The sequence below is a fragment of the Spermophilus citellus genome (assembly GCF_964194105.1).
Source record: "Spermophilus citellus genome assembly, chromosome: 7".
Lineage (NCBI taxonomy): Eukaryota > Metazoa > Chordata > Mammalia > Rodentia > Sciuridae > Spermophilus > Spermophilus citellus.
Genome location: NC_138188.1, coordinates 85651113 through 85663608, shown reverse-complemented (window position 1 = coordinate 85663608; position 12496 = coordinate 85651113). Strand labels below are relative to the sequence as shown.

At 35.9% G+C, this 12496-nt stretch overlaps 1 protein-coding gene across 11 annotated transcripts in view; it reads left to right on the top strand.

The window, feature by feature from the left end:
• The window catches only part of ABI3BP (ABI family member 3 binding protein), a 256615-nt gene that overhangs the window by 189620 nt on the left and 54499 nt on the right, over positions 1 to 12496 (top strand). For 8 of the 11 annotated variants that reach the window (XM_081301600.1, XM_081301593.1, XM_081301601.1 and 5 more), the window contains 5 exons: positions 1171 to 1245; positions 6996 to 7055; positions 8024 to 8071; positions 8869 to 8949; positions 11358 to 11435. In XM_081301600.1, coding sequence (XP_081157726.1) covers positions 1171 to 1245; positions 6996 to 7055; positions 8024 to 8071; positions 8869 to 8949; positions 11358 to 11435 — 342 coding nt within the window. The remainder of the gene's footprint in view (positions 1 to 1170; positions 1246 to 6995; positions 7056 to 8023; positions 8072 to 8868; positions 8950 to 11357; positions 11436 to 12496) is intronic. The other 3 variants (XM_081301594.1, XM_081301597.1, XM_081301596.1) reach the window with 3 other exon arrangements.

The window sequence follows — 12496 nt, the reverse complement described above, 5'->3', positions numbered from 1 at the left end:
ATGTGTATAATACCAATGCAAATTATGCTGGGCATAAAAAAAAGAGTATCATCTAACAATAATGTGAATAATTCAAAATGTATCACAATTTTATTTATCCACAACTTTTCTCAGAATAAAATTCTGTAATTGGTCATGTCATCTTTCTTGCTATTTTAATGCAAAGTATATTTATAAGTTAGAGAGATTGAAATCTTTATTTGCATTTGAGGACAAAGCAGAATCCAAAATTTGGAACAAGTCATCAAGGCTATCTTATAGGTCAATAAAACTTTGATTTTTATATTCCTATATTCATACATATAACATTACTATTGTTAATTTTATATTTATAGATATCAAACATCAAAATTATGGGTGCTCCTAGTTTTTTGGGGGATAAACGATATGAAAATCAGGATACAATCAGATTCTTCAATGCCATTTTTATAAAGTTCCTTGAGAAGTTGAAGAAACTGTATAGTAGTATGAACCTTGCCTATTTCTTTACCTTTAAATGTAGCTGATAATTCCTTCCTCCCAGCATGATGGTATAAACCAGAAGACATAATCCCTATGAAAGCATTTCTGAAATTGTAAAGTGAACTATAAATAAATTAGATATATTTTCTTGGTGCCTGTTCATTTAGCATCTTGTTATTCCAAAGGAATGGATGTAGAAAGAAAAGTTTAATTTGGAAACATGTTTATTTGAAGCTTCCTGGAGGCCTGAGAAACACAAGGGAGTAGAGTGGACCCACTGGTCCTCAATGGTCCATTGCCTTTCTGCTGTGGCCTGAGGTAACTTGACCCTGTCAGTGCTGGTAGGTGTCCACTCTGACTTCACGGACTTCTCCTTCAGCAGAAGACATGAGAGTACGTTTAAGAAGTCAATCAAACGTATCCAAAAAGGAAAAGCACTCTTGCATTTATTTAATTGCTGTATTAAATAATTCTTCATCATACCCTGAAAGTTTGTTAAATTTTGTGATTACTCAGACTTTGTTTTCCTAAAAGTATTTGGGTTTCTAACTCATCTCCCTGAGCTTATGATTGACTTTTCTGTTAGCTCCTGGTTCAACCGTATCCTATTTTAGCAGCATTCCAGCTTATTCCTCGCCAGGCCTTATGTGTTAAGCGTGACTTGAGACGCTGAAACCAAAGACTCATGAACTGAATTCTCTCTTTCAGTTCCTCAGGGGCCCCAGCGTGCTACTTCAAAACCAAAAATGTCACCGAGTCCAGAAGCGTTATACACTACACCTGGTAAATGTTTTATTTCATGTTTAAGCCAAACACATTCTATTGCATTCAGCTGTCCTGAAACATGAGAGTTGATATATGTGAGGTCAAGATTTCATTTATGCTGAAATGCCCTGTTGTATCATATGTGGTATGGTTATTTCAGAGGTCTCGTGAGAGACCAGTTGCTCTTGTAGTAAAGCTGTTATTGCAATCAGAAGGTAAAGAACTATGCCAAGGATAGAATGTCTTTACAAGAACCTGACAATTCTAACATGTTATACTCAAAATTTTCACCAAACTAAAATATAAAATAATATGGTTTGTTTTTTCTCAACAACATTTTATAAATAGAGGTAATGATGTTTAGCTATTTACTCATAAATTTTTCTGTACCCATTGCTTTTTGTCTGTTTTTTTTCTTTCCCCCTATCAAATTCACCAGGATAGAATTCAGTCACTGAGAGTGAGCTAGAAAGAAAATGTAGATTTTGGCAAGGTGTCCAAATTTTCAAAGTACCTATTATCTTTGGAAATTTCTTATTTGCGGTTGCAACTTTGGTATTTTCATAGTTAGTTTCATGTTTTCAATTAGGCCTTTTTGGTGTGTAAGCTAAAGAATGAGGGTTTAATTCTAAATGCTTCCTAAAAATTGGGCCCTGTTGTTTAAAGTGATAATTGAGTTAGAGTTCGGTAAAGCAATCATTTTCTTGAATTACTTACTTTAAAATACTGCCAGATTTGGATTAGGGAGAAACATGACCATGAGCATTCACCTTATGAATTTGTTTCCTGATATAATCTTAGAAAACCAAGACAACAGTAGGTAATAATTCCCCTCATCATTTTTTTGACATAAATGGGATGAGCTGAATAGAGAATTACCTCCTCAAGTCATACTGTTACTGTCATCGTTCTAAATTGCCTTGTGGTCAGTACCATCATCTTACAGATTTTTTTCATTTCTTCCTAAAGCTTATTTTTTCCCTGAAGTATGTATTATATAATTTTGTTTGTTTAATAGTTCTTTCATCAATTTCCTTCAGACAAGACATAACCTCACATTGGAATTCAAGGCAGGAGTTATCGGGAGTTTGCTATATACCTGATGGCATATTAGATATCAGTGTGTTTTACCAAGTTTTAGAAACTCAGCACTTTCCTCTTCAAAAACCCCTTAAATCAAATGAGCTATTGATGTGACTAGCAAATTATTTCTTTATATTCCATAGATTGTGTTCAAATAATAATGCCATGAAGCCATAATTTAATACTATTTTACAACTTCCAGAAGAATTAGAATCTGGGGGAGAGGCCCATGTGAGTCTTTAAATACTTGTAATAAAGTACAGTGTCTATTCATGGGAAGTGCCCATCTTTCCCAGTACCCTCAAAAAATACTCCAATGCATGTTCAATTCAGTAAATACTGATTGATTTTTATATGCCCAGTTCTACATTTAGGGAAATATAGATAAAAAGACAATTAGATATGATATCTACCATTGAACACAGTGCAGTGAAGAAAACAGGAATATCTATAAATAAGTATAAAATAAGGCAAATCTCAATGATTAGTGAGATAGTGATATAAGCAAAATACGATGAAACAATACCATTCTAAATGTATGAATTGGAGAAGACATCATCAAGAAAAAGAGCTTTGAAGCCATTCTTAAAGGATAGTAGGTATGTAGCTATTGATTTGTAAGGAATCAAAAAGAATGGTAACAAAGCACTTGGCACTGTTGCTAAACTGCTGGAGTTCAGAAGGACTAAATTGCTGGCCATTTTTTTTCCCTGTGGGCAAGATTAGTACAAGATGAGGATGTGAAAAGTCAATTAGACTCAAATAGTTGAGGGTATTTAACATCATGCTGAGTACTTTAAATTTTTTTCTATAGGCAATTAGACATTAAAGTGTGCATGCTTTTGTTGTTTTTGTCATGGAGGTGACATAATTGGTTCTGTATTTTAGAAAGACAGTTGTGATTAAAATGTGGAGTATAAGCTGGCAAAAGATTGGTGACAAGAGATCATTGAAGAAGTTTCGCACTAACCTAGAAGGGTGATTATGAATATTTGAACTGATAGTTGTAGGAAAGGGAATAATGCTGAAAGGCCTTTTGGAGATGGAATTGGTAAGACCTAGAAGTGACTGAATGGTATTAGAGAAGGAAGACACTCTCATTTCTAGCTGGGGCAAGTGGCATATGATATTACCATTAATTAAGATGGGGAATATGGAAGGAGGAACAGAGGCTTGGGTTTATACCTGTTAGGTATACAGGGCTATCAGGACTCTCAGGTGGGGATGTCTAACTGGTTATTGAAAATGTTTTTCTATATTTCTAAATGGAAGTCAAGATTTGGGATGAGAATTTAGGAATTATCTTTCTAGATGGTCTTAAATCTTGGATAGCGTCATTTGGTAGAATGTATAGGCTGAGAAAACAAGAGGTCAGAAATCACAGTTACGTTTAAGAATTGTGAAGAGAAAGAGGAGTTGCGAGATATTGTTTTCAAAAAAGATCCGAGGGTACCAGGGAGGTTGGGCAAGAAGGGGTCTCAAGGAGGGAAGAGTGGCCAATAATGACAGTAAGAAGGGGAAGGGTCAGAAGAGGCTACTGACCTAACAGTGCAGGTCTAGAACCCCGTTATTTGTATCATTGAGCTGGATGCTTAGGAATTTAGCAATTTTCAGATTTTAGAAAGGTAAAAGTATATGAACACAATTGATCACAAATATTTTGGTATGTTTGCAGTGAGAAGTATGAATAGTCATACTACACAGGAATCATAAAAACTGAAAGTGCTTGGATCAGTTCTAGCCACTTTTTGTTGTTGAGTAAATTTTTGCAAAACTATTTTCAGAGCTTCTTTGGCTTCAGAATTATGAGCAAGGCATATCCACAGTGGGCCCATGGTTGCAGATTAGTGAATGGCAGCCAGACTACAGTGGCTACAGAAGATAGCCAGAGACCAGGAAGCAGAGGCAAATACCAAGTGTTTGATTAAAGAAATGAGAAAGAGATGGTTTGAAAGGGAAGCCAAGGAAGGGATTTTTGTTTTCGGGGTTTTGTTGTTTTCAGGATGCTGGACCATTTGAGCAATTGAATGGGCAGAAGGGAAAGAACTCAGGAAGAAATGGAGACATGGACTGATAGTGAGAAATAGGAGATAATAGGAATAATGGAAAATAAAAAGTCTCAGAAGGGAAGGGAGAAAGGGTGTCCAAGAGCACAGGTAATACCTGGAAAGTGGGGCCAGAAGAATAGGATCCTGTTTCCTTTCAGACCAGTGCTAAGGATACATAGCCGAAATAAAGTAACTCATAATAATTTATTTTTTCTTTGAAGTGTTACACTTTATTTAAAAAGAGAGTTAATATAATTGATTTGCCAGTTAATATAAATGCGAATTCGTTTAACATAATTAAGCCTATGATATAATAATGATATGTATAAGGAAATCAAAACTGCCTCCCTCTCAGATAAATTATCATCATTGCTTAGATTGATGAGTTGCATCCCCCCGCCCCCGAATAGGCAATGTAGATTTTAGGGATCGAGTTATTGCTCAATTTAGGATACAGATTAATGTCACATAGGGGAAAAAAAGGAATAATAACGTGCATTTCTTAGAACTGCAGTGGATCAAGTAGGAGAATGATTCATATCCCTTTCCTGTAAATGTTTCTACTTCTCTCTTTTCCACTGATTTCACCTGCTTTAGAAAGTCTGCTGTGGCAGTTTATTAAATCATCACCTCATGGTTAGAAAGAGAAGGGCCAGTTTTAGCAGCTGGAATCCACATTACCCTAGCCTAAATTTCTCAGTAAACTAAAGCAGCAGCAAGTAATGCATTTACAGTATGGTGAATTTATTGGTAGCACATCTTTTCTCAGCTTTTTCTTCCTTCATCCAAGCTCTTCTTTGTATAGTCTAGTACTGTAATTAATTAGGGTGTTTATAAACTCTGGCTTCTTTGTATGTTCATGAATTTTGCAGAGCCAAATCGAAGTGCTTTCTCCTTCAACCTCCAAATAAATATTTAGTTTGATTTACAATTGGAAATTCCTCATATTTTAGTGTTTGAATCCCCAAAAGCAATATACAGCAAAGGTGAAATGTCTAGTATTGTGGTGAATTTTCTCTAAGATTAGTTCTCCACTGATCATTTTGAAGTTTCCTATTTTCTTTAAAAAAAAAATCTTGATTTTTCAAATTCTCCTCAATGTTACATTTTAGTTCAGAGAAGTTCTGAGAGTCCAAGTTTCTGTTCAATCAACCAAACTCCACAACTGTAATTTAGCTGGTACTTAGTGGCATAGACTAAGAACAGATGTGGCATGCAAGTTAAACTACTCCCAAAAACAATAAAAAGAGAATGTCCATTATATGCCGCCTATTTCTACACTAAAAATAAAGTGGTGCTTGGCTACCTCATAATTCAAAAGCTTTCCCAATCTTACTTCTGAGGCAGAGTTCTAGCCTGAACACTAATTTTTTTTTCCAGCATCACGTAATATTCAAGAAAATCACACAGCTTCCCAAAGAGACATTGGTATTTATGAAACCTTCAATGTAATAGGGAAACTTTTCAGTGAGAGAGTGAGCTCAAGGAAGTCTCCTCACATTGAAACTGAGCCAAATAAGTGTTTTGCCCTGCTCTTGAAATGAGATTTTGGCATAGAAATGGGGTATGAACAATAGGCAAATTTAATATTTTCCCTCATAAGAAATAAGGTATAGGCCAGGGGCAGTGGCACAGCCTGTAATCCCAGCAGCTTGGGAGGCTGAGAAAGAAGCATCTCGAGTTCAAAGCCAGCCTCAGCACAAGTATCATGCTAAGCAACTCAGTGAGACCCTGTCTCTAAATAAAATACAAAATAGGGCTGAGAATGTGGCTCAGTGGTTAAGTGCCCCTGAGTTCAACCTCTGGTACCCAGAAAAAAAGAAATAACGTATAAAGTTCCCATTCTATTTTGTGAAAATAGAACCTAAGCATTAAAATTATGCCAGGGACTGATATGAGTAGATCTATTGTTCAGCTGTTTTTGGCTTTCCATATGCACACATGTCAAGCATGAAAATGCATAACTATCAAGAGCCCCATCACTAAGGAAGGCAAACCGGTGGCAGCTAGCATTCACTAGCTTGCACATGCTGGTCTCTAATGACTGGCCAGTTCCTTTCGTTTTATTCTCTCCCCACAACAATTGTTTATGCCATTTAAAATGAAACTTTGCCCTCCCCTGAGATATTCCATATTTTTGTCTTTCTTGCTCTTTTCCTCAACATGAAGGCCATTTTATGCACTTTAGCTAAGATAATGTATTTTCTATTGCTGTCAGCAGGATTTGAGCATGAATAATATCAAATGGCAGCTAAACTCTCCAGATGAAAATTGACTTTCTGTTTGAAAATGATTTCAGGGAGACCTAGCTTCTTGGGTTGTGTTTAATTACATTAGCAATTTTACCACCATCACCACCCCCCCCCCCCCGCCGACACACACACACACACACACACTCTTTTTTTTTTTTTCCTTCCCTCAAGTGGGGCTCCAGGGTAAACTGTGACCAACTTTGTTTCTGTTTACTGTTACTGGACCCTTCTCTACACAGTGGCATTTTTGCATTTTGAAGGAGATGATCTCCTCAGCTTTGATCTTAACCATCATGAAAGTACTTTTTCTTTCTTCATGCTTTCTGGGAAGTAGATTCTGTTTACTCCAGGAATTACATAGTATTTTATCATATTTTTCTTTCAGTTCCAAAAGATGCACTCCTTCCCCATAAACCAGACCCTGAAGTTTCTCAGCATGAATCTGGTAAATTAATTACTTTAATTTTAGTTATAAAGCATATTTTTTAAAAAAATTATTCTTGTAGTAAATATATTTTATGGAAGAAGTATAGAAAATTGTAGACATAATTATATTTCTTTTTCTTTTCTAAATTTGTTTATTCAAATTAGGTATATATGGCAGCAGAATGCATTTTGATACATTGTACACAATTGCAGCACAACTTTTCATTTCTATGGTTGTTCATGAAGTAGCATTGTACCATATGTACAGTCATACATGTACCTAGGGTAATAATATCCATTTCATTCCATCATCTTTCCTGTCCCCGTGCCCCTTCCCCTCCTCTCCTTTCCCCTTTGGCTGATCACAATTCTTCCATTTTTCCTATGCCCTGCCCCCATTATGGATCAGCATCCACTTATCAGAACATTTGGCCTTTGGGTTTTTTTGGACTGGCTTACTTCGTTTAGCATGGTATTCTCCAACTCCAGCCATTTAACTGCAAATGCCATAATTTTATTTTCTTTTAATGCTGAGTAATATTCTATTGTGCATCAGTATATTTCTTTGGGGAAAATTTAATCATATAATCTGAAAGATAAATGAAGGAATAGTATATAATAAGTTTATATTCCCTGAAAGTATTTTAATTGAATGAAAGATCATATTAAAATTACAAAACATAATTATGAACTGAATCAACTGTTTTACCCCTTTTCAAAATATAAATGTAGCTATATTATGACAATGAATATACTTTGAAGTAAAAAACAGGTATGTATTCAAGTTTTCCACAAAATGATTGTGAATGAGATCTTTAAAATTTAAGTTTCCTGACTGGCACCTAAAAAATGGAATTTTCTCAAGTTATAGTTCTTAGAGAATGTTCAAATGATTAAATGGATGCATATAGAAAATATAGAGACTATTTTGACTTTGTCAGGTAGGATGTCTCATAAATATGTTTCTTTGATTTGCTTTTGGCATAGTTCTACAACCTGTTACCTTTAGAATCGAGCCTCCAGAGACAACAATAGGTAATGGTTTTCCCATAATAGCCAACTCTAAATGTTTTCTTTACTACCATCAAGATTGCAGGTCTCTCTCAAATGATCATAATTGAAACATCGTTCCTTCTCAACCCATCTCATCATTTCATTCTTATCATCACTCTTTCTGAAATGGAGATGCCATGGCTTCCCTGTTATAAAGGCTTTGCTCTGAAGATCAATTTAAGATGGCTCATCACTGAGTGCATCTCATCTACCTCATTTATCTTCATGATTCCGCTTTACAGTGCCCATCTATTTAACAGTTCCTGCTGGGTTAGTGGTTCTCAGTTGTAGCGTTACAATACATTAGCATGTAACAAGTTGGAAAGGTACTGTAGAGAAATTATTATTCATACCATTCAAAATACTGAAAATTGCCAGTGATTTACTTATAAAACTAGAAAAGACATAAAATTATCCTAACAATTTTGTAATTTACTCTGCTTACTTGGGTGGTAGGTAGAGGAATAAAGCTCTATCTAACCGACCAGAACTATGTCTTACCCATACCCCATCTTGACCATGTATTCTCATGGAGCTGGTTGAATATAGAATGTCATTTATTATGTGTCCTAAAAAATGGGGAAAACAGCTGAGAACCATTATTCTATTATTCTATAATCATGTTCCTGTGAGTTCTATATATACTTAACTTTCTTCTTCATCACTTATATGACATTTTCCCTTTTCTATTTAAAATGAAGGAAACTTACATAATACCATTCTGGTGTGGTGCTGGCTTTGAATTAAAAGTTTACAATATTGATACTTTTCTCTTGCAGTTCCTTTAGAGACACGAGGCATCCCTTTTATACCTATAATTTCACCAAGTCCTAGTCAAGAGGAACTACAAACCACCCTGGGTAAATTTTGTTTTGATATTTCAGTCTAATAAGTAATCTACTTTTTAGGGATTGCCTAAGCACAATATGCTTATGGGTTATTTCCCAACAATAGAAGATCTCTTTTTATCATTATAACAAAAAATACCTGCTTCATTTGATAATTTACATTAACTGTTTGTCCTTCTAATATTCATGCTGATTTTCAATATAAAAATTTCAAGAATCTTGAGAAAATTTCAACTACAATGAGCCCTTTATATCCATGGATTCACCATCCATGGATCCAAGTAACCTTAAATCAAAAATATTACCGGGCACAGTGGGGCATGTCTATAATCCCAGCATTTAGGTAGGCTGAGACAGGAGGAATGCAAGCTTAAAGCCAGCCTCAACAAAAATGACATGCTAAACAACTCAATGAGACCTTGTCTCTAGATAAAATACAAAATAGGGCTGGGGATGTAGCTCGGTAATTGAGTGCTCCTGAGTTCAATCCTTGGTACCAAAAAAAAAAAAAAAAAAAAAAAAATCAAAAATATTCTTTAAAAAATTGTGTCAGTACTAAACAAGAGTTTTTTCCTATTCCAAGTTGAATTCACTATGTCAATTATATAGATTGCATGTACATTATAGTAGGTATTACAAGTAGTATAAAGATTATTTAAAATATATAGGAGGATGTGCACAGATTATATAAATACTAAGTCATTTTACATAAAGGATTGAGCATCCGTAGTGGAGAGTCCTAGAACCAATCTCCTGAAGATACCCAGGGATTACTATATTCTAAGAAGAAAAGTGTTCTTAGAGCAAAGCTGTACTTTTTTTTTATTTTTCAAAATTTGTGCTGGATACGGTGGTGCATGCCTGCAATCCCAGTGGCTCAGGAGGCTGAGGCAGGAGGATCATAAGTTCAAAGCCAGCCCCAGCAACTTAATGAGGTCCTAAGCAACTCAGCGAGGCCCCAAGCAACTCAGCGAGGCCCCAAGAAACTCATTGCTCAGTAAGACCCTGAGGCTGGGGATGTGGCTCAATGGTTGAGTGCCCATGAGTTCAATCTCCAGTAACCCCCCCACCCCCGCCAAAAAAAAAATCTGACCAAAATCAGACAGCTAGTGTCAACGCCAGGCTTAGAAACTTCATTCTTAGTCACTAGAACTCCCAGCAGAAGCCCAGTGATACACATTGCAATGAGTGTGGTGGAAAAATGAGACTACCCCGGGCATCGGGAAGGTGTCACCGAGAAGTTGACATTGACACTGGGTGCTCAAGTTGAGAGGAGAGTTCAAGAGGCACAGATCTAAAATGTCCTTTAAGTTAAAGACAGATGGGAAAGAGGCTCAGGGCAGGAACAGCAGCTACACTGCTCTACCAAGCATGCAGAAACAGGATGAGTCAGGAAGGCCAGATCATATGAGCTGAAAGTGCTTTCAAAGGACTCAGATATGTTCATTGTATAGGAAACTGATTTTGCCTGAGTCATGGCTAAAAATGAACCAAAAAGAAAAAGTTTCCAGTCCATGCATTTGGGTTCCTGTGTCCTGTGCTTGCTGTGTTCTACACGGCTGTCTATTAAATTTAATGTCTATTCAAATATTAAAATTGAATGAGAATATATCCTTATTGTTACCAAATGCTCATCTGTTCTAGCATATGCCTGGAAAAAAAAGTACTTTTCAAAAACGACCACAGGAAATACTCCCTAGTTTTTAAATGTGTCTTGGTTTATTGAAGGAGGAACCATCACCTGCCAACTATCATAAGTATCTTCCTTGTGAGCAGACTCAAGAGAATAAACCGGGTCAAGAAATAAGATGGTAGTGTATTACTTACACCAAGTATTTCCTTGGATCAAGTATATGGCAAAGTGAACAATGTAATTTGTTATGTCATTATGATGTAAGAATTTTTAAAAAATACCAGCTAGAAAGATTATCATACTTACTTTGTCAGAAGTGTGTCTGAATGTCAATAAAGGTATACTTTTTTTTTCACATGAGGAAAACAGAAGAATGTTTATTCTTATATGGTATAAATATACATATTTTCATATGACCTAATTTTTTCGTAGCTCAGCTAAATAATTTGAAGATTTTTGGAGTCGGAAGATAAATATACAGTTAAAGGACTTTCATACATAACTACATTTAATAGTTACATGTGGGGTCATAAAACAATGATCCTGAGCTAAAATCTTTTGGAACTTTTTATAGTAATCATTAAAATAATAACACAAGGCAGTCAATATAATAAGAATTATTAAAAATGTACCATTAACTGAATTGTGTTTATAAGACATCTTTTTTTAATAGAATTCACCCTTCCATCATTGCATGGGGCAGAAAAGAGCATGGGTGGTTGTTGCTGTTGTCACTTTCACTGTGGTAATCATTTCAGATGAGGCATCTTACTGTGTTTCTCCCCAGAAGAAACAGACCAGACCACCCAAGAGCTCTTCACAACTAAGATTCCAAGAACAACTGAATGGGCAAAGACAACTCAGGGTAATACTATTTCCCCACCTCTGGAGAATAACATTTCCTTGTGTTTTAATCAAAATTGAAATTTTCTTTTCAGGAGATATTTTCTCATCCCAGCCTGTTACTTGCCTTTTTTTTTTCATTTTAAAGGTAAAAGACATCAGCCAAATCAGAATACTTAACTGAATATCAGTTGAATGCAGGGAAGACAAGTTCTTAGTTGAAGCTTTATTTCCAATGTGTCATCTACCGCTTGATGCAATAATAATGAAAGCTCTCAGTGTTTTTCTTCCTTTTCCCAATTAACCTTAATGGGCCTCATTATTCCTTGCTTCAACTTCATGTGTCACATTTAATCAATAACAAGAAAACTATACTATCTCCTCCTTGCCTTTTCTTTCCCATCACTCTTTTCCTCCCTGTCATCCATCTCTCCCACTTGATGAAGCATATGGATATTGCATCCTAAGGGGGAAAAAACTAGTTTTGTGGGTATTTATTTTTGGTATTGATACAGTACTTACTTACCTTCATTGACAGTACGTCTGTTGGCAGTGGAGGGCAAATGACATACTGTTCAGCTACAATGGACCAATCAAATTTTACAAATTTGATCATCTTCATTTCTGTGAGCTATGTCAGCTTTGTATACACATATCTCTTGTACCCTCTTCTTGTCAGCTCATTGAATTTGGTTTTTGCTTCAGTACTGGGGATTGAAACCAGTGGCACTGTGCCACTGAGCTACATCCCACCCCTTTTCATATTGAGTCAGGGTCCCACTAAGTTGCCAAGGCTGGCTCTGGATTTGCAATCCTCCTGCCTCAGCCTCCCAAAAAGCTAGAATCACACATATCCTCCTGAGTCACAGGGGTTACAGTGAGAAAAGAAACTATTCATGAGGAAAAAACCTTTTTTTAATGATGACAGCATTAAAACATCCAAGGAGTTTTTCTGTGACTTCCTACTTGGGGGAATGAACTCACCTGCACAGAGCTCTGTTTTATCTTCATGTTCTCAGAAGTCTCTTCTTCCTTATGTTTTTTTTCTATTCTACTTGGGTTATAACCCTTGGGGTTTCCATT